Raw genomic sequence first — 24,288 nt, 5'->3', positions numbered from 1 at the left:
TTTCTAGTAAAATATTATTAGGGGAGTGATTACATCAGGTAATCTTCCCACAACATCTAATTAATTGTTTATCATTTGAATTAAAATAGTTAATCACTAATTAAAGAGTTAATCATTTTCTGTTGCATTAGGTTATCTAGCAATTTTAGCCAATCTTATTAGTATTTATTATTTTTAATTTTGTGAACATTTACATGTATGATTGCTTTTTAATATTTTTTAGTACAATATAATACTTAGTCATTATTCCTTTTACATTATTTTTAGTTTACAATCTCTTCTATCAAAAGTAATAATTATTTACCAATAATTTTATGATAATTGCTTAAAAAATAACAAAACCTATATTCTGATCCTTAACCGTCCAGAATTTTGATTTAACCAAACTGGTTGGATGGAAATAAATAAATAACCACATGATTATTTTCCAGGAAGGTTAAAATAACAAATTTAAATACCATTCCCCCTTGTGAGTGGTATTTGGAAACCATTTGAATAAACAGCATTTAAAATCAGAATATCACTGATAACTTGTAGTAAATTTCGTTGATCTGGATCACATATAGTCCCATCAAGTTTGGATTATAAAGTTTGTACTGTACTGTAGTTTTATTTTATTTTTTAATTCATTTCACTATCTAGTTACTTATCAAGTTTTTTTTTAAAATTAGTATTAACTTTAAAGAGGTACAGAAAAATCTTACAATTATTTTTGTCGAATAACATAAAGGAAAATACAAGATATCTCTCAGATCTTTGCAGTTATCTCTAATCAGATAGTAAAAATTTAATAGTTTTGCTTTTGACTTCAAACATACTGCACCTAAAAAAATGATATAAAAAATATACTCAAACCTGTATGAAAAGTATATACAGATATACAGAATGACAAATCCAAATAAATTTTTAATCCTAACTAAAAATCCTAATAAATTTAAATCCTAACAAATCCAAATAAATTTTTTTGTGGATTTTTGAAATTTCTCCATATAATTATTACCTTTGGTGTATATATTTTACAGTGTTAAAAATGGAGGGCACTAAAAAATTCTCTTAGGAGGGTAACTAACAAATTTTAAATGGTAACTACACTGAAATTATTCATAACTTTATGTGCTTTGATGTAAAAAAAATTATTAATGTAAAAAAATCATTGCTTCTGTAAGTTCTATCCAAAACACTCGCCTAGATTTATGAGCAAAATCATCAATTTTATTACATTACAGTAGTATTGCAAAAATATTAAATAATTTTATTTTAGTGTTTTTAGAATGTGAAATATAAAAGTTGAAATTTCTTTATCAAGACTTTAAAAGTTTTAAAAACACTTCTAAAAAAATTATTGTTTAAACAAATAATGATTAATTGAATTAGTAGTATTATTTTAGTTATGTGGTCTTAAATTTCTATAAGGTTAGTTTTCTAGACAATTTAATTTTGATATCTTTGATTCACCACTTTTATTTTTTTTAAATTTTGTCATATTGAGCATGATTTTTTTTTAATGTTGGTAATAAAAAAAAAATAATTTATAATATTTTTTTCTATTCCTAATGTATGTGTTGTAATATGTTCAACTTGTAAACAATAAGCAACACCATGACCTGATGAGATGAAGCTGTTAAGTGTGACATGTAAATGAGGTTAATCTTGCACAGCCATTCCGGAGATGTTTTTAATTGAACCCTGATTATACCAGAGTATCCGGCATTCACTGTCAAGTATTCAGAATTTTTTTTCTTTTCCTCTTCTCCCCTTGGCCGGATCCTGCAGTTAAGTATAACACAGTCCTGGGGAGTGTCCTATACTCTAATGGACCACCCCATCTTGGCCCGCCGGTTGGATCTTACTTTCAACCCACCTCAAACCCCCAGAGTAGGATCCACCAGGCCCAGCTGTGCCATCCCTAGGTCCCCACTCTGGGAGCCGGGACTTGGTCTTTAAGCCAATGTCTCTAATGGGGATACCTCAAGTGGAGCATTCCCGCCGGGACTCAGTCTTTTTTGCTTGGGGGTTTGAGCGTCCCCGTGCCTCATCGCCATTGCCCACTTGTGCTAGCACGAGCGAACGGCAGCTCCGCAAAGGGCTGTCTCTCATCCCCGAGCCCCATGATCCTTCTCAAACAAAGCCACTCCTTCCTTCACAGTCGATGACTGGTACACTGGATGAAGGGAGACCAGTGGCAGCCTTGGATGTCCGATCCACCATCCACAGAGGCTCCCCCACCACCGTCTCGTTGGGTTCTGATATCTTAAATACATCCACTGCCTCTTGCTGGGCCACCTCCCAGCAGAGGTCTGTAACCCGCCTACTTCGGTTGGAATTAAATTGCAGGAACCTCATTTTGTAGTCGGACACTCCCTAGCTCGATTGCCCTCCGTACCACTCAATGCACATACTGTTGCTCCTTTGCATCGTTCCCTTCCATGGTCGTCCACAAGTGAAACACAGATCCGTCCTATCCAGACCCGAGTACTATGACGCTGGGTGTCCCACCCCTCAACACCTGAAACATCTGCCCTCAACTTCCCTGATATAGGCGCGGCAGTGGACCCACCCTATGTTAATTCATTTGTCTGTGAACCTCTTTGCCGCACGTTGGCTAGTGATAACCGTGGTGTTTTTAGTTTGGCCATACGCCGGGCATACTGACGTGATCCTAAAGACCTCTGCATCTCCTACGACTTTCGCCACTGCAGACTGTATCTCTTGGTCAGAGGTCTGGAGCTCGATGTCCTGAACGTGGACAACTGCCCTCTTACCTCTCCACGATTTATAATCAACTTGGAGGCCAGCCGCTTTACTCTGCAGGGTGCTCCTCAATTCTTCCATCTTCTGCATTCCTTTGACTCTGATGCACAGCTCCTCGTTAACTCCTTTCCTTATTGACAAAACCTCACTGGTCTCCTCCTGTGATACAGTCTCCTTCATCCTTTGCAACAGGTCGGCATAGGTCTTTCCGACCGCCTTCACCACAATTGTGCTGAACACACTGTCCAATTCTGCTCCTTCCTCACCTCACTCTCTTCCATATCTACTTCACATATACTCGTCTTACAGCTGTCATTGTATGTGGAACTGCCCAACTCTGAGTGTGCAGTGCCAGACGGTAGTCAACAGTTCAACTGCTGGATTGAGTCCCTGGAGGTTTTTCAACCGTAGTCTAATCGCCTCAGGTCCACCATCCTAGTAATCTCAGCACGAATTGCCGTGGCAGAACCTGAACTACGGCTCTCTGACTGAAGTAAACAAATGTTATGCATCTGTTCCCCAGTCTCACCGGCTCCTGTCGGAAAATTATGGGTTAAATCACCCCTGGCCAGTCCCAGACTAATAGAGACAGGATGATGATCCTCCTGAGTCTCATAGTCCTCAACATAAGTCATTCTTATTACGCTCGCAAAAAGTCAACAAAGTCCAAAAAATAAATAATCAGCTGTTATGAACAAACTAGGAAATAAGCTATTTATACGACTAAAACCGATACAAATCCTCTCAAATGCTCTGAAATAAGTCCACAAAGCCTTGTTGCACTGTTAATAATCCCAGTTAAGGACAAAAATGTATTTATATTGCCAAAAACAACAAAATCAAAGTTGTCTAGGTTACCCTGACAACAGTAGAATGTAGGAAAAAAATGTAATTTTAATACTAAAATAACAAAACAAAAAAAAAACAAAATGAAAACACAACAAAACAAACAAAGGAACGCAAAAAAAAAACAAAAAAGAGAATGTAATAAATGTATAAAAGTCACTTACTTTTACTTACATTTGAATCTCAGAACCTTTGGTGTCAAAAATCAGCTGTTAACACAAGTGATTTGCAATGCCAATTTTTACCCTTAAACCTAACTATGAGTGACATATTTAAGAGAAAAATTGTGTTTTGTTTCTGTTGAGTAAATGTATGTTGAATCTATTTTCTCTGTCTTTATTATTATTTTTTTAAACTGAATTTTTATGTTTTTGTTATAACTATATTGTTGGTAATTTACTGAATTATTATTAAAGAAGGTGCTGATATGTTGGGTTTTATTTATTCACATATAGGACATTTTTTTGACTGTTTTTCGCTGCTGAAATATTATAACTATTAATAATAATGAATCATCAAAAAAGATTCAAATAGTTGATTTACATTTTGAAACTTTGCAAAATAAACTGTTATATATCGTTAAAAAAATAACAATATCTACCACTATCATCACTATCCTATCACTATATAGGAGAACAATTTTCATATAATTAACACAATACTGGCATATGAGAAAGGGCTTTATTATGATTCCATTACTATTTTTAATAAATTACTAAACTGTTAAAAAAAATGTTTCTACATATTATTTAAAATACAGTAAAATATTTTCTTTTACAGAAACAATATTGAACTGATGACTATTTTTTAGATGATACTAATTAAAGAAAGCCCTAAATTTTCTGCATATTGTTCAACAGTACATAAATATGCACTAAGTAATTATTATGAAGGCCTTTTGATTTATGATTTATTTTGTAATTATTTGTATTCAGTATTTTTATGTATTTCCTCAACATTATTCAATGTTTTTATATTTAAAAAAAAATTAGATTGTACTTTAATCATATCTACTTTTTATTTTATAATTAGTTGTATGAATTTGTTCTATGATGCTGCTCTTTGTTTTTAACATTGTTTCTTTTGATTCATCCAGAGAAATACGGGGGCAATTTTTTTATCTGTAAGGTAGCATATCGACCTTGATATGATCTATATAATGTATCAGAATAAAAAAATGTATCTATTGTTTATTAACCAATATTTATCTTAATTATTTTTCGGTCATCTTATATTATAAATATGCTGATTATGATAATGACTGACTTCTTTAAAATTAAAAAAAACGTGTTTAATAATTGTCATTAATAAAATCTTAACTAGTGATAGTGTAATACATTGTATATATTTAAACATATATTTTTTCATTAAATGATATAATTATTACTTCTCCTACTTCCCTCCCTCTTTTTCAGACTGAAATTGTATGTAGTTTTTTCTTGAGTAGAAGAATTCAGAATGAATTTCTATGAAATAAAAATTTCCGTAGCATTTACTAAGGGTATGTTCACAAAGGCAGCTGAAAATCTTACAAAAATATTGTTCAAAATTTTATTGTACAGTTTGGTTCGGTGTGTCGTTACAATAGATTAAATTTTAAGCTAATATCTTGGGGGTTAAAAGGTAACTTTAAAAATCTTTTATTTTCTGATGTGTAGATAGAAAGCTCAGGTTTGACAGGTTCATTCCTATGTGGGTATTTAGAAAAACTAGGGATTTAGGTATGCGGCTATAGCTAAATGGTCTGGAATGTTAAAGTAAACCCTAATTACCAGTATTTAATAAATGCATTCAATAAAACAATAGTAGTGTTGTTTAAATTTAGTTTATTTTTGTTTTAGAGTCATTTGGTGGTTTGCTTTTGGTATGGTTGTAATAAAAACTACAACTGTTGGTGTTGGTTTATTGATTTATACGAGATATCATGATTGTGATCCAGTTGCTACTAAGGTATTATATTAATTTTTTTTTTTACTATGTGTAATAAAAAATTATTTATACTCATTTAGATATTGGGTCATTTTTTTATCCAAAAATTAACAGTACCTCTAAAAGAGGATTGCTTACTTGTTCTTATTTTATTTATTTGGTAAAAAACAGTAATAAAAATAAAATAGGCTTTCTGATGATAGAATGATTATTATATTTGTTTTCTGGCTGTTTTATTACAGAGAAGTGTATAACATAATGATTCTACAATTTTTAAATTTTTTTAGTTCAATATCCCTTAATTTGGCATAGGTAATAAATTTATACAACTTCAATTGGATAAAATTATGTATTAAAATGTACAGTGATATAAGAAATTAGAAAAAAATTTGCAGAAGAAAAAGTGCTATTTTACAAAATATTAACATGGTTTATTATTTACTTATTTACTTTCTTTGTCTGTTTAGCCTCCAGAACCACTGTAAGGCATTACTTCAGAGGGTGAATGAGAATGATATGCATAAATGTAAATAAAGTGTAATCTTGTACAGTCTCAGTTTGACTATCCCTGAGAGGTGTGGTTAATTGAAACCCAACCACCAAACAACACTGGTATCCACAATCTAGTATTGTGGATCCACAATCTCACCAGTATTCAAATCCGAATAAAAAGAACTACCTTTATTAGGATTTGAACATGAGAACTCTTGACTTCTAAATCAGTTGTTTATGACATCAAGTTCACCACTAGACCAACCTGGTGGTTTAACATGGGCTCCTAGTTTCACCCAGATGTTAGTCGTGCACCACCTTCACTCATAGAAATAAATATTGTCTCCAAAAAATGTTTGTAAGACCATTAGGTAAAAATTAAATTTCAAAATTTTTATTACGTGCAAAAGAGACGTATTAGATGCAAGAGAGATCTTTGGTAAACATTTCATGATAATATAGAATATATTTCAGTTTATGATTAATTTCCGATGAAAATCTTACTAAAACTGGTATTGCTGTTATGTTAAGCAATATATTATCTGATAACATTAGTACAAAATTGGATTCTGAAGGACTTATTTGTTTTAAACACTAAGACATGAAAATATACGGTGATTCAAAAAACGGGAAATTTTAAAAATTAAATAACGTTAATGAAAAATTTTTTTTAGAAAATGAATTTTATAATTGTACAAATGTTGCCATTTTACGATACATACATTTTAGTTTATTTTTTAAAGATGACATCTTGCAGGTGACCTCCTCTTCTACGTAAACACTCACGAAGTCTCTTCGTTAAGAAGTCTCTTGGTCATTGTTTGACGTAACATCTCAACTGGAATTTCCGCAATTGCTTCTCGGATCTTTGCCTTCAGTTCTTCCGTTGTAGCAGGTCTACTGTGGAACACTTTGCTTTTAAGGTGACACCACAAAAAGTAATCGCAAGCTGTGAGATCAGGCGATCTGGGAGGCCATCTAATGTCACCATTTCGTGAAATGACACGTTGTCCAAACAATCGGCGTACAGCTGCCATCGATATTCATGCAGTATGTGACGTTGCTCCGTCTTGTTGAAACCAGGCTGTGTTAAGAATTGGTGGAAATCTCTTTTGTTGTTCCACAACAAATGTTTCAAGCATGGCTACGTAATGAGCTGACGTCACTGTAATCGCAAGACCGTTGTCATCCTCAAAAAAATAAGGGCCTATAACACCGTAAGATGACATAGCACACCACATGGTCACTTTCTGGCTGTGCAACGGACGCTGGTGTAGCTGCATTGGATGATATTCTTGTGCCCAGTATCTGAAATTTTGCTTGTTAACAAATCCACTGAGGTGGAAATGCACTTCGTCTGACATCCACAGTTCGTGAACAAACTCTTCGTTATCATTTATCTTCTGAAGCATTACATTACAGAATTGTGCTCGCACAACTGCATCGTTCGGTTTCAGTTCCTGGACGATCTGAAACTTGTATGGATGGAATTGCAAGTCCTTCACTAACATTGTTCGAACACTTGAACTATGCAATTGTAAAGATGCTGAGAGACGACGGATTGACCCATGAGGACTTCGTGTGACAGCTTGAACATTCTGTGGTGTACGGACCGTTCGCTCACGGCCTGGAGGTTTCTTTTTCATTGCCGAACCAGTTTCCTCAAAATTAGATATCCATGTTTTAATTGTTTGTGCTGATGGAACACGGCCGTGCCGTCGCAGATTAAAATGACGGCGAAATTCTCTACATGCTCCCTCCACACTGTCATTGTTTTTGTAAAAGGCTTTGATAGCAAATGCACGTTGCGCACCACTCCAAGGATCCATGACAACTAAATGGCAGGTTAGGTTAGAGAGGCTGGCGCCACTTATCAAGTGGTACCAATCGCCCACGGCTACCAACAAAACTTTCAAAATTTCCCGTTACTTTGAATCACTCTGTACTATATTAATGGGATTTTATATGTAAAAGTTTAATTTTATTATTATTATATATATAAATAAAAATCACGTACATGTGCATAGAAATAGCAAGCTTAAATTGTCAACATGTTTATATATTTTTTTGGTATGAGACCATCACACCCAAGCATTCAGGGAGCCCCAGCGGGGGTTAAATCAGAAATTTTAAAAAGAAAGGGTAAGATAAGCATAATATATTTTAAAAGAAAGGGTAGACCAGCATAAGTTTGTCATATAAAACATTGGACTGCAATAATTATATTAAAAATCAGACGTTTAGTATTTTTCACAACTAGTTTCAAAGGTGGCCTACAATACGTCCCATATAATGGTCTTATATGGAAAAAGTAGATTTTCCAAGATAGAAAAATTTGCTAAATTTAATTTTTTGATGTTTAATGGTTGAAAAGTTACTTAAAGCTTGCTATATTTTATTTATGAATTTCAGAATACATATACATGCACTATTTCTTAATGGGGTTCTATTCTTCTACCTATCATGTGTGGTTGAAACTTCCTCTAATTTTTATAGGGCTTCATCTTGTGAAAAATTTGTAATTTGTGGGTTAAAACTGTCAACAGTTACAAAAATTTATTAGGTACATTTTTCTTTTTCTAGTGCTTTTATCAAAGTTATTTAAACCATTTTCCAATGGTACTTATAATATTTTTTTTTTGATTAGCTAACATACACAAATGAGTAAAAATCTTCACAAATTCAGTTGTGGAACATCCTTCTAAGTATTGCCACTCTCATCTGATTCTTTAAAAACATTAATAAAATCAGTCCCCTTAGTAGATAAGCTATCCCTTCATATTTAATGGTTGTATGTCAAATTTTTCAAGAGGTATAAAGCATAAATATAGGTCAACACATCAATGCACACTCACACATGTACACAGCCATGTGCACGCATCTGCACGTTCAACTAGTGAATGACAAATTGTCAGTTAGTATTACAATCTTTGTGAGGTCATTTTTTTAGCAATACTTTCCTTCTGCTTTATACTGTAACAGATGGGAAAGTAAAAAGTATTTACTTTCTTAGTATGCTAGTACATGGGATTGTGATTCCAATAGACCTTTTTTTTTTATTTTGAGTAGCTTTTTGTCACTGACATTGCAGATGGAGCTGTTGTTATTTAAATAACAGAAAAGAATTAGTAACATCAGTTTTTTCTGCAGTACACTGATAAAGGAGAGTTGCAAAATTTCTTAAAATCATATTTATAAGTTTAGTCACTTCATAAAGGAAAAGTTAAACCACACTTCATCTTGCTGATAAATTAATTTAATTTTATTCATTTAAAACAGAGTATTATTGCTTGAAAAATCATTCATAGCTGCTGTGCTATTTAGGTTTTGATTGTAGCAAGATTCAAATTTGTCTTTAAACTTATGACTGCATTCATAAACTAAATATTATTGTTAAATATATAAAAAATCTACTTTACAGGTTATACGTAGATCAGGTCAAATATTACCGTTTTATGTGATGGATGTTGCTGGACAATTTCCAGGCCTCACTGGACTTTTTATTTCTGGAGTTGTTAGTGCTGCTCTAAGGTAAAACTATTTTTGTTGTTTAATTTTAGATTATGTGCAAATCTGATTAAAAGGAGTGAAACTTAGCTCAAAATCCTCAGCCTAAAAGTCTTTTCTGTGTTCCTCTTTTGCTTTGAATCTACAGGCATAGCTCTTGAAAAATATGCAGTGTAACTTAGAAGCTTAGATACTATATTTAATTGAAGTAAAGTTTAAAAATCAGTTTTATATTGATGCCTCCTCACATTATACAAGCAAGATGGTTAGGAATCTTAATGAACTGGTAATAATCTACACTTTAGATCTTCTACATAGAGTCATGTAGTTCTTTAATGAGATCTGAAGGTACTGTGTCCAGTCAGAAAACTGATGATTTTTCTAAGACTTAGGAATCAGACAATTCAGTTCTTAAGAAGGTTTCTGAATAAGATACTTGTAAATATTTGTTACAGGTTGGGTTTCCAGTGTTTGTTTGATTGGAAACTCACTGTTTTACTATTAACTCCTCTTATTGGTTCAAGACAATAAATAGAGTATTGATAACTATCCTTACTAAAAAGTTTGCCTTCTCATTACCCTCAAATCCCGAGTGTCAGTATAGCTGCATAATTCTGTAGAATAAATTATGTGATGAAAAATATAAAACTGCTTTATGGTTATACAAGGGCAGTAGAGAATCAAATAGTTAGTTTTAGCAGAATATTTCAAGAGATAAAAATTAAAGCAAGTACTCATAATATTAAAAGTCACTTAGATGAGATGAGTCTTTTGTAATTACTAAAACTTATTGGGGAGTATTTTTATAAGTTTCAGAAGGCAAGAGTAAAACTAACTATTCACAGATACATTTTTGAAAATACAGACTTGAAAATATTTTTACATGAATCATTAAATTTGCCTGTGAAGTTCTTGAAATAAACGGTTTTTGAAAAAAGCTTAACATTTTGAGAAAAGGTCTGAGATACAGTTGCACAAGATTAATTACTTAATTTTATTCTTTAGAGTTTTTATATCATACTGAATTAAATTTTATAACTAAATAAATTTAATTAAAATGTGCTTTTTACTACATTGACTCAATTTTGACTTTTCAACCTTAATCTTTTTTTGTTTTTGTTGTACAGTACCATGTCCGCAGGTTTAAACACAGTTGCTGGAACAATTTATGAAGATTTTGTAATGATGTTCTGTGCAAAGAGACATACTGATGCACGAGCTAGTTTTATAATGAAAGTTATTGTTGTAATTTTAGGTTTAATCTGTGTCTTTATGGTTTTTATAATAGAAAAACTTGGAGGACTTGTACAGGTAATAAATTATTTTAAATTTATAATCTTTGTAAAAAATTACTTTACCTGTTATGTATGAAGTGTAAAAAATTCTATTGCTTGATATAAAAAAAAAGGAGAATTAAAATTTTACATGATAAATTGAACCAAATTTTACAATAAATTTTTTAAATAAAACTTACTTTTAAAACTTTAAAAATAAAAACTTTATAAATAATAATTTTTAATAATTTCAAAATATTTTCAGTTTTTTTACCATCTTCAGTGATTGGTGCTGGTGTTCTTATCCTAAGATCAAATGGTCGTTTTTATAATTAGGTAGACTTGTATTTAGAATGCAGTTGAAAAGTGTGTTGGATTTAAATTGTCTCTGTTTGTTTAATATTTTATTGTTATATGGTTTTGTGTATTTATACTGAAAATTTCAATAATACAAATATTTAATTTAACAAACTTTGGTATATAACATTTCAATATTTAACATTTCATAGGTTTGCGCATTTTATCATGCTCAATTGTGCTAAGATGTCTTATTTTTGTTAACTGATGAATTAATTTACCACAGAAGCTTACAAAGATGGTTGTATGTGGGAATATGAAGATGGAAATTTGCAGTGCATTAAAAATGCCATGCTGTACTGGGATTCATACCTGGGACCTCTAGATGAAAGACCAAGACGCAACTACTCTGCTATAGGGATTAGTGATCTTTTTTTATGTATGTGTAGAATATAAAAATTTTAGACTGTTATAAATTTATGTGTATGAGATGATTGACAAATTGACTCTTATGGTGCTATGTGTGGTTTTTAAATGTTCATATCATCTTTGTTTGAAGCTACATCTTGTTTGACCAATATAATAGAGCATTGTGCAGTTGGAGCAGTTCTGGTTCTTGTTTCCAGGGGGACTGTGCATGTTTCCTATGATCACCGAAAACAATCTATCAAGAAATCCATGAATACTGCCTGCCTACAACCTTGATATTCTGCACATATTAAAATAACCACATCTTAACACATTTGAGCATTATAAAAACACTGTAATGATTCGTATTTTTTGGTCATTTTGTTCTTAAGCTTATATTGTATCCAGATTGAACTATTTTTTCTTGGTCTTCATTTTGTATTATTGTGCATATTTTTTGCATTGTTTCTCTTTATTTTTATTTCCATTTATTTTATGTAGGAGTATGTCAGTGAATTTTATTATGTTATATTTGTTTGCAGGTATTTTAGTGTTGAATTCTTCTATGTGGTCTGTAGGTGACTACAAACCACATAGAAAGTCTTGTTGATTATACTTCTAAAGGCAGATATATGTCTGGAGTTGTAATTATTATTGTAAAGAATAATAAACATATGTTTTAAGTTTCTTTTTTTCAGATGGCAGTCAGTTTAAGTGGTTTAACTAATGGATCGTTAATTTTTATTTTTGCATTTGGAATTCTGTTTCCTTGGGGCACTTCTAAGGTAACTAATTAATTATACTTCATATAATTGTAATGTTATGAATTACATTTTTGTTATAAATTATTAAAATGAAGCACAATAAATAATTTAAATGAAAGTTTGTTCTGTAATACATACTTACAAATTAGAGATACAATTTGTGGATAATGTGATAAATTAGATTTCTCCTTACACAACTAGTTTTTAGTGTCTTAAAAATATAATTCTGCTAGTACATCATATCTAATTAATCTGTAATTTCCAAAAATATTACAAAATATGAGGTATAGTACCATATAATCTATGCCTGCATAGGATTGCCTATAATGCGCAGACAAGTATAAATAAAAAAAGTTGTAATCTTCAGAGTATTAAAGAATACAAAGTATGTTATCACTATAAGCTTTGCCTGTATTGGAGAGGTTGTTTTTATGTCTAGGCAGGAAACATGCCAAACATGATATTAAGTACCGAAGTTAAAGTAATTATAATGTTTTCAGAATTTGAATAGATAAACTATTAAAAAGGTCCTGCATATTAAGCCCTGTTTAATTAATTCTCTATCCTCTCAAAAATTATCAAAAATGTTTTGAAATATTTTTAAAATTATGTAATCCCATCTGTTAAAATTTTATTCATATATTAGGTGCAATTAATTATGTTAACTAAAAAATAACATAACATTATATCAAGTTCTTATGATTATATTTATTTTTCAAATAGGTTTTATGATGGTAATAAATTTGTTAACATTCCGTAATCTAGTACCTTATGCGCTTTTATTTTATTATTATGTTAGATAACATACTAACATGTTATTAGTATTTAGATAAAATACTCGACTGAATAAACAAAAAGAGAGCATAATGGTAAGATTTTTAAACCAAGAAAATGAGGAATATTTAGTGAAAATCTTTCCTTGGACATTGTGTCCTATATAATATTCTTTTCTAATTATTAAATGACTTATTTAATAATGTGCAGAACAGCACATTGAAATTTCTACTTTAAATTGGAAAAATAATTTATTTACAATACTGATAACAGACATAAATTATACAAAATATACAAATACCTTGAAATTAAAAAATAACTTTCTCTTGAAAAGTAACTTTTTTAGCATGTAATTTCCAATTAAGAATGCCATCAGTAATCAGCCCTAGATACTTAATAATATTGTACTTTTCATTAGACAAACACTTCACATAAATTTCGTACTAATTATTTATGGTATACAAACTTTGTTAAAGTTAATTTTCTCAATTACTACTAAGAAAACAGTTAAAAAAATTTGAATAAAATAAGTTTTTTTATCATATTGTGTAATACACAATAGAAGTGTTAAGTGCATCATCCTTTTGCCCTTACGTATTTGTGCCACTGTGTTTAACCAATGAGTTATATAAATTTTTTCCAGATTTATAATTGAGTTTTCATTTGATATCTTGAAGTAGTTCAGGTCATTCAAATTTGAAAAAATACCATGTCTAAAAATTCCATAAAATAAAAAATTTGTAAGGCATCAAATCATATTAAAATGATGATTATTTTTTGGCTTTCTATTTACTCAGAACAAATTTGATGTAGGTAATCTCAAACTTAAAGGGCAGATTGAGAGGATGCTGAATCTTCCAGCCAAACATAGGAATGGCTGATATAAAACCAGGGAATTCTTAGAAATAAATCTCAAAATATGATTGCCATTATACTTTTATCAAATAAACTTGTTCCTGTCACTGCTCTTTTGTGATCCCATACTGAACATGAACTTCAGGTAGGTTAAGTCTCTTCCTCATAACTACACAAGGATTTTCATCAGATCAAGAAATACAGTTATAATGGTCTGCTTGGGTTTTAACTAACGTTTCAAACGTTAAGTTTGGAACATGCTTCATCAGACCGTACCACTGAGGTTGAAAAATCCGGATGTGTTTAACAATGAATAACTAATTCCTCTCAAAATTTCATTCTCTGACAAAATTATCTTCATGAACTGCAATTATCTTCATGAATCTTGGCTGATAACATTTAATCTTCAACTTCTTTAGAATCATTCATAAACTTATTTTGGGGATTATGAACCTAAGAAGCCTTTATCATCGACTTTTGGGAACTCTTTATTAATGTATCTGGAACAAGCTCTTTATTTTCTAAAAGCAACTGATTCCTGGTCTACCTGATCATGGAGTATCTCTAACATCTACAATATTTTCAAATTTTATGTCCAGTTTATACAAACGTTGATAGAAAAATTACAAAATTTTGCAAAGACTTCTTCATGGATGATAGCAGTATCCTTATTATTTTCCTCCAATACTAAAGCATAAAAACTTGTTCTTGTTTTGTGCACTTAAACGCTATTATTCTAAATACTGTTATAAAAATAAGCTGAATAAATGAATAATAATTATATCATTTGATTACTACCATCTTAAAAACTTAAATTTTTCATTTGTTGTAAAATGTTACAGAATTAAAATCATTCATGGCAAACATTCATTTAGCCCAACCTGTATTTATACACCTACAAATACGGAGGAATGATTGGTGAATCCTTCAACGAAATTCTATGTTAAAAAATTTCATCCTGCGAAGAATTTTTTTCATAGACTATACAAACCTTATCTTTAGTTTTATTGGTTAGTAATAAAAAACTAATTATTTAACATCAAACCTAAACCTCAACACATCATATGTCTGTTTGATGCCAGTTATAAAACTTGTATTTTTTTCATACCAAAGGAAAGCCAGTATCATCCATAAATTCTGTTTAGAAAATTTTCCATTAATAAATTTTCCATAAATCACATATAAAAGGAAGCAGTTATACCAACTATTAATTTATGTGGAATTCCATAGTTTATTGGCTAGTTTGCGCTAATAAAAGCATCTGGTTGAACATATTATATTCTTTTAGAAATGGAACAATTTGTGTATAAATTCATGGAATTCTGGCTCCCATATTTTTCAAATTTATTTCTGATTGACATGATCAAAAGCATTTGTAATGTTGATAAATAATTCTTCATTTTATTTTCATTTTACACAATTTGGAGTTCAGACGAAACTTTTGAAGTAAGGCATCCTCGGTACTGTTTCTTCTGTATAAAGTCAAATCTCATTGTTTATGTTATTTAACATTGTCATGAGCAGAAATTCTCTTATTAATTTCTTAAAAATATTAATACAAATCTACCGGGTTGGTTTAGTGATGAACTCATCGCAAATCAACTGATTTCGAAGTTGAGAGTTCTAACGTTCAAATCTTAGTAAAGGCAGTTACTTTTATACATATTTGAATACTAGGTCATGGATACCAGTGTTCTTTGGTGGTTGGGTTTCAGACTTCATTTACATTCATATATATCAACCCCATTCATTCTCTGAGGTAATACCTTACAATGGTTATGGAGGCTAAATAGAAAAAAATTGTTATAGCTTTGTTTCTAAAGTTTTATTTAATTTAAACTATTTAGATCTAAACATTTTGTGATATTTAATATTTTTCATGTTTTGATTACTTACTGTTTTTTCTCTTTTTGAATAATTCTTTTGTAGGGTGCGATCAATCAACTTTGGCTATGTTTCCTTGTCTTCAATTTACTGATTTCTTAAACAGTCAATTGTTTTTTACTTTCCCAGCTGCTGCTCTGTTACTGTGTGGAAAAGTGTAGTATCATCCAAAATTTTGGGTATCAGAGTTTTTGCATCAGATGTTTTGATGTTTGATGCAAAAAAATGTGTAACATTTGATGTTAGATTTCTTATTCCAGAAAACACAGAAAAGTTACAGAAATTTCCAGATATGTATGGGTGTTGGACTATATTTTGAATAATATCTCCAAACTGACTTAACATAAATTCTTTGAAATTACTCAAAAATTTATATATATATATATATATATATATATATATATATATATATATAATGATGTTAAGTAAGTATGGGAACCCTTTGGTATTTTTTCAACAGTTAAACACAGAAAAATGAAATTACGCAAGTGCTACTACCTTGAAATGATCTGTTTTTCAATATGACCTCAACATCCCAAGCAACACCCAACACCCAGAGAACTTCTGAGGAAAGAGGTCAACACAAAAATTTCAGTTACAAAGGGCACTTTCAATCAGTAAGGTGTGACCCTTTTTTTTAAAAGGGTATTGAAACGCAAATATTTTTACTTAAAAAAAAAATTAATTCTTTGACGTCCCTAATTGAAATGGAGGTCATTTAATATTTTCCACAACTAGTTTTAACAACGGTCTCTTAAACCACTGTTGTTTCTTAGTTTTAACAGTGTTGTTCTAGTTTTAACAGTAGTACAGTACATCTTAAATAACTACAACAATGAAACACTAATATCAAAGTTCTTCTGTTATTTATATAATCTGATAATTAAATTGAGAATTATGTAGTTCATTAATTTTAGATCATATTAAATATCCAATTTTTATATCCAACCATCATTTTTTTAGTCCTGTCTATTAATTTATTACATTATTGTTAATATATTTTTATTTTATATATGTTTCAAGAGTGTGAGTTGTAAATCTTCTATTAAATTCTGATGCAAATTCATATTTCAGAATTCATTTTCATAGTTTTTAATATGATCTGCATAATTTGGTGTTTGTTTATTATTGTAAACAATTCCCAGAATACAACTGTAATGATAAAAAAAATTCAACTTTTAGTTAAGTGCATATGGTAATTCTTGATGGTATATTTTCCACAGTTGAAGAGAATTATAAGTCAAAATACTAAATAATAAAATATGAGATGACAAATCTATTAAAATACTGAAATCACCTGTTACATTCCTTAAAATTCAGCAGTTGCTATTTTTTGTTTACTGTTATTTGTTTACTTAACATTTGTAGGTTAATTTAATCTAGTAAGATTTGTGATTGTTGGATTACTATTGTGGAAGTACATTTGAACTGCTATGGTCTGTATATATCTGTAAAAAATAAGCATAGTAGAAATTATCCTAACAACAAAAATAAAATTTATTGTTCAGCACATGAACAATTTAAAATTCTAGTGATGAAGAAATATTAAAACTTTCAAGAGATCTGTTATAAACTACAAAACAACAAAGACTAAGAGTGTATTGTCAACATATTCCTTTAAAAAAAAAACTATCAGCTTATTTCTATCATATACACTGCTTTTATCTTCACCTATGAAAGTGTGAAGAAGTAAACAGTGTGTAAACAGCAATGTTACTAAGACTTCTAGGTAATGTATTATCCGTTCATTACAAAAGATGACTAGCTACTTATAATTTCAGCTTATCTGACATTGAGATAAACAAATCTGATTTTGCCTGTATGCAAATGTCTTGTTAATCGAGGAGCAATTGATCTTGGCAATTGTGTCAAATAAGTTCTTGAAAAATAAATATAGTTTAAGAATTTTTTTTATTCTTATGGCAGAAGTGGAGAGTAGAAAACAAATTTATATATTATCTGTTAATAATGGGGATTACCAAAAATGAGGTTAATACCTCTTCTTTTCTTAGGAGCGTGTGTGCTCCTATTAAATGAAGAAAATAGCATTTCATTTCTGAAAAATATAGCTGTATAATTAATTAATTATCTTTACAATGGAATTTACTAAATACAAGATAGTAAAAAAAGTGACATTCCTTACAAGATTTCAGAGATCTAAAAGACTACAAATAAATAAATAAAATAAATGTATAAGTAAATCTTTTTTTCTGATTAGCACATAATAATATGGATTGATCTATGGAAACTGTGGTAAAACCTTGATCAGAGCAGAATCACAAAATTAAACAATTAATTATAAAATAAAACAAAGGTGTCATTAAAGTTTATATTAATTATTTATTTAAAATAAGAACACATGAAATAATTTTTAGTAAGTACATGAAGATACTAAATATAAAAAATAATTCACAATTCAATACATGCTAATGAAAATTATTTGAACACACATTTATGTATTTATTGGATGGTATGCAGAAAATTAAACGTTTAAAAAGTATTTTGGTTAGCATTATAAAACGATTTCATCTTTATCCTTGATAATGTACATTTTTTTTTTTAATTACATTTTGAATGAATTTCTGGGAAAATGCTTTAAATGGTTTGGTATTTTATTAAAAATAACAATGGAAAGTAATAAGGCCCTTTCTTGAGCCAAACTATTAGGTTAAATTATACAAAAACAGTTATGTTTTCTGGTTTGATAGCTGTGGATATTATTATGAGTAAGTGATGATTATTTTTAGTAAAGATTAATTCAAACACAAGGATAAGGAAACATTTTTAGTTTTATGAATAAAGGGGTCTACATGTTTCTTACTTATAGGTGCCAAACAATGATCTGACAGTTCGTTTTATATCTTGAAAATTCTTTCTGACTTTTAGGGGGAGTCCCATTAGATAATATTATATTTCAAACAGGAATGTATGTGAATGTAATAGGAACATATGAAATGAATTTGTGGATGCATCAATGCATAACAAACTTGTTATTGTTATTGTTATTTTAAATTTCTATTATCATTAACTTATCAGATTTATTACAATTTTTTCATTATACAAGGCATATTTTTAAAGTAGGTTCATTTTGAATTTGCTGCCTATATGTTGTTGTTTTCTCCAACCAGTTTTCCAATTACTGCTGGGTCTGGGTGTTGGTTATATAAGCAAATACAATTATTGTTATCGGCTTGCCAGGCCTGACGTAGTTGCAGATGTAGTGCAATGTAGGTGTGCAGTAGCCTCCACATAATGGCGAGCTTGGAAGATCAGCCTGCACGTCACTGCTACACTATTGTTTTCTATAACATTGACACACTATGATTAGTCATCTCATAGTAGCATAAACATGTTGCATGATATGTTGGATAGTAATTGCCACTCCAAGTTTGCCGTTACTTGGTAATGACTGTAAATGTAGTCTGGAACAGACTCAGGTCGACCATTCCGGAAATGTTTGGTTAATTGAAATCTAACCACCAAAGAACACTGTATCAACAATCTAGCATTCATCACATTCCTGTGTGTGAGAAATGGTGCTTGCGTAGCTTAGTTATTTTGATCATTGGGCAGTTTTTAGCAGCAATAGTTTAGTAATTTTGTCATTAGTTTTATATATTCATCATATTCATTATGATGTGTACTACAAGTCATGATCCCGCCGATTGTGAAATTGTAGGAGTAATCTGAATTTTAATGGCAAAAGCAATTCTGCGGCTGAAATTCACAGCCAAATTTGCTGACCAAATATTATGAGTGAGCTAAAAAGACACTGGTGCCGTTCATTTTGAGAAGGGCAAACGGATTTTTAAGATGAACATAACGGCCAGATGTTAGTGATAATGGATGATTGGGTTGATAAAAAAAATTCAAGAAAACTGGGACTTTGTGTGTTACAGTCATCTCTGATGTTTCACGATCTTTAATTTATCAAGTTTAACCGAAAAAATGGAGTATAAAAAATTGTTTGTCGGATGCGGGAACGATGTGGGGTGGGATCCTGCGGGATTTTGTTTTTGTATGATGATAACTGGTAAATCAGTCTGTGAAAGGCAATAAGAAAAATTCCATTCGAAACTCTTCAATCATGCATCCTGTAGCCCTGGACTTACCTCCCAACGATTATTTTTATTTTCTTCATCTTCCAACAGTGGCTTGCATTATAAAGGTATAATGGTGACAAGGAAATGAAAAATAGTTAGAATTTCCTGAAGAGGATATGAAGAAGCTAGCAAAACGCTATGAAAAATTTGTTGAAGTTGAAATGTAGTTCTTATGCGTCAGTAATAAAGTTTGTTCTTATTTCAAAACGGATCTTACTTTATAAACACCTTTGTATTTTTATTTTGTATGCACCTGTTTTATTGTAAATATTATTTGAATCGGATTTATTTTTATTAATAATTATGCTTAGTTTTTAATAAATTTTGAAATTACCTTTTTTGGATACAATTTTTAGTTAAGAATTTAAAAAAAATGTTTTTATTAACGTGTAGACTATTATGTTTGTAGCTGTTATTTTTTATTTCGTTTAATTTTGTGCTCTTATCTATTGCAGTATGTTGAAATCTAGTTATTAATTCATTTTAATTCTTGTTATACTTACTGGATCTCTGTCGTAAAGTGACATCATCCATTTTTCATCTGTTAAAATTTGTTGGCAAGAAACAAGTCAGTTCACAAATTTTTTAAATAATCAGACTATGAAGTTCGTAAATTCTGTTGTAATCTTTTTCAAGAGTTTTGTCATTCCTAATTGTAGAAGGTTGGGCAGCTCTTAGTTGGTTATTAAGACTTTTTTAAGTCTCATTTGAAACACAAAGCCACTTGCAGACCTGTTATTTAACAACTGCTTTCCCTTGAGGAAACAAAATTTAATGCAGGAGTATCTGCTCTTTATACCCACTTATAACAAAAATCATAGAATATGTTTAACAAGCACCAAGTAAAATCGACACTGAATATCTTATGAACAATATAGAAAAATATTGTTTGTGAGATGGCCATAGAATATTATAAGCTAGCTATGCCTAGCAATAGATACATAACTAGAGCCAGATTGTATGTAAGTACTTATTCCAGTTATTTTTGGATATCCCCTCAGAGTTAGAACATGAGGTTTTAGGTTGATTTTTTGACTGAATGTTATTTTGCACAACACAGCTCATAATCACTACCATTTCTTTAGTTTAATATAAATTTTTTTTTTGCTAACTTCTTTACTAACAGCATGGATACCTCAATTCTGGATTTAAATAAATGTACTGCATAATTAACACTTCATTAATTCTTGCACACCAATAATTGATAATGCTGAGTTTATAGTGTAAGTAACTGCAGATTGATTCACTTATAATTGAATTAAATTTTTTTTTTGAAAATATAAACATATAAATCTATCTGTTCTGTATTATATTTTTGTGTGTAAGTTATTAATTCTTTTTTAATTATTTGTTTTTAGGGAGCATTAGCTGGTTTAGTATCTAGTATGGTAAGTATGGGTTGGATTGCAGGTGGAGCACAATCGGCTATAGCTGGAGGAAGAATGTTATTTCCTGGGAAAATTACTAGTGTGAATGGCTGTCCAAGTAATGAAACGGTAGACATGTTTCATAAGTAAGTTGAATTTTTAGAAAGTTGGTATTAATAAACACATTTTATAATTTAAAGGAAAATTAATAACCAAGACTGGATTTTACATTTAAAATGATTACATTAGTGTAAAAATAGAATACTCGTAATATTCAATTTGAGCAGAATGTGTTTCAATAATTCTGATAGATTAACTATTAAAAAAAATATTTTAATCGCGAAGTTTTACTTTACTTGTATTTGAATGCTGATTATTTCTGTTTCTGTCTTTATTTTCTTTAATTATCATTACAACAGTTCTTTAATGTTTCATACGTGGTTCTTTTGCTACTGAGTAAAGATAATGTGTATATAATGCTTTATTCATGGGAATTGATACATTAACTTGCTGGTATACACTGATCTCAGGTCTTTATTATGTCTGCTACAAAAGTTAAGCAGCTGAGGTTGTAAAGGCCGTAATTATGTTTTTTGAATGGAAAATTTTTTTTTTCATTTTTACCCGATCCTGGTGTTTAACAGAATTTGTCATTTGCATGGTTTAATGACACCTGCATTTTAAGGACTTGGCATGCTGAGTGCAGTATATGGCAGAAAGACTCACCTCATGCTGGGAAGGCAAGAAAAAAAAATCCCCAAACACTCTTCTTAAAATGTACAGGATTTGTTGTTATTGAGTACAGCATTTTAATTATATCTGGTCCCTTACCACCATCTGGTTATGGTAGTTAACAGACATATGTGCATTAATTATTAGCAGATAAACAATTATTTTAATTATAATGACACAAATGTAATGCATTGTCTTTTTGGAAATGATTTCTTGTACAGTAAATTTTTATTATTCTAAGACCTTATGATATCCTGTGGAAATTTTAATAAGCATTTCTAGTTGTTATTGGGGTTATCAGTTATTTGAATGGTTTGATGCTATTTTCCCTTTCTTTCTTTTATATGTTATTCTATTAACCTCAACATATTTTTACTACATCCTATATTCTCAGTTATCTGTTTTATATGTAATATTTATTTTCTCTTCCTCTGCAATTTTTACGTTTTACACAACCCTCTATATAAATAAACTAAATCTGAATGTTTTTATACTTTGCCATCTGTTTATATCTATATAAAAATTCTTCATTAATATCTCTTGTATGTGAAAATTATATCAAATCTCTTTGATCAATATAACCTGTGATATTCTACAACAAAGGCCTCAACTTCTTTTCTGGTTTTTTCAAAAGGCCAATATTTTGTTTCTTTATAGTATTTTTAAGAATATCTCTACTTCTTAGATGTGTAGTTGACACTAGCAAACCTGTTTTTTATATAAAATTTCTCCTACTTTGTAACAGTCTGCTTTTGATTTCTGCTAACTTTTTATTTTATGCTTTGTAATTTCATGACTGAAATAACAAAATTCTGTAACTTTTGGTGTATGTTTATCCAAGAACTAAAGGAAGATGTTCAATTTTTTAATAAGAAATTTATTTTATTAAATGTGAAAAAAATTTAGCTTTGATTCAGAAATACAGGATACTTATAAAAGAGAGAGATGCTACCCACTTGTCTTATTTGTGTCTTTCATTTTTGGTTGAAATTTCAGTTTTCAGATTTTTGAGCAGTACAAAATTCACTTTAAGTCATTATAATTTAATAAGGCTTTGCAACTAAGATAAATAAGCGAGTGAAAGTCCTGTATGACTTGAGACTAGAGATACTGACTGTGATAAAGGAAATATTGCTTAAGAACTGATTACCATAATATTTTCAGAACTTGCAAAGAGGACACAACTTGCAAAGAGGGGTATGGGACTTCTTTGAAGTACTGGGAAAAACAGTAATGTGGTTTTCTGGGCTAAGGAGAGTCCTTATTTTGTCCATCAGATAGAAAGGAATCCAGCACATGTAAAGAGATGAGCCATAATGACACTGCGTCTGTACAAAGTACATTTGTCTAGGGGGAACAGGGACTAGTCAGACATATTATATAATTTTTTTTTTTTGTTTGTTTTGTTTGTGGTTGAAAGACGCCTGGGCGTTATCATCGCCCGGTAGTTATTATTAAAAGGGTAAAATAACTCCAAAATAACAAACCATACAAGGTGTAAACGTAATATTAATGATATAATAAAAATTTACTAAAACAAGCCAAGAAGGCAAAATAAAACCCAAAACTAATACCACAGACAAAGTTGATAAAATATAAAAGTTAAAATAATAGAATAAAGAAAGTATAAAAACTTACCTAACTCCGATGGGTTGTGCAAAAATCCCCTCCCCGGATAGTAAAATTAAACACATAAAACCAAAAAATCAAATCTAAAATAAAGGTTAAAATTATTAAAAAACTCTCCTTACAGATAAACATATGAGTATATTAAATCCTTTGCAGTAATCTCGTGCTATGCAAAAAGAGAAACATCCGTTCCAAATTCCCGCCATCATTGCACAAGATATCACGAATGCTGCTGGGTACATCAAACTGACGACGCAACGCCGCATAACATATGCAGTCCACGAGAATATGGTGTACAGTCATGCGGCAGTTGCATCGTGTGCACAGGGGTGGTTCTTCTCCTGACATTAGATATTTGTGTGTGATCCTCGTATGCCCCAACCGTAACCGGCAGAGGACCACTTCCTCACGACGAGAGTTCCTGCAAGAGGAGCCCCACGGCAACACTGAATTTTTAATCCGTCGAAGTTTATTATCGACGGCAGCCGCCCAGCCACTTTGCCACCTTGCTCGCAGTGATTATTTTATATGATTGATAAAATCAACGGTAGTAACTCGGGTGGTGAAAGGAGGCTGAATACACGCTTCTTTGGCAGCAGAATCTGCCCTCTCGTTACCTAGAATTCCAACGTGGCTAGGGATCCAGCAAAAACCTACCCCCCTGTTTCGTTTATCT

At 30.6% G+C, this 24,288-nt stretch overlaps 1 protein-coding gene across 2 annotated transcripts in view; it reads left to right on the top strand.

Annotated features, from left to right (window-relative positions):
- LOC142326334 (sodium-coupled monocarboxylate transporter 1-like) overlaps positions 1 to 24,288 on the top strand; it is a 73,026-nt gene that overhangs the window by 42,242 nt on the left and 6,496 nt on the right. For both annotated transcript variants that reach the window (XM_075368750.1, XM_075368749.1), the window contains exons 9-13: positions 5,439 to 5,547; positions 9,440 to 9,549; positions 10,653 to 10,836; positions 12,203 to 12,289; positions 21,243 to 21,397. In XM_075368750.1, the coding sequence (XP_075224865.1) occupies positions 5,439 to 5,547; positions 9,440 to 9,549; positions 10,653 to 10,836; positions 12,203 to 12,289; positions 21,243 to 21,397 (645 nt within the window). The remainder of the gene's footprint in view (positions 1 to 5,438; positions 5,548 to 9,439; positions 9,550 to 10,652; positions 10,837 to 12,202; positions 12,290 to 21,242; positions 21,398 to 24,288) is intronic.

The sequence above is a fragment of the Lycorma delicatula genome, chromosome 6 (assembly GCF_047948215.1).
Source record: "Lycorma delicatula isolate Av1 chromosome 6, ASM4794821v1, whole genome shotgun sequence".
NCBI classification, from domain to species: domain Eukaryota; kingdom Metazoa; phylum Arthropoda; class Insecta; order Hemiptera; family Fulgoridae; genus Lycorma; species Lycorma delicatula.
This window is presented reverse-complemented; position numbering and strand designations above follow the sequence as displayed.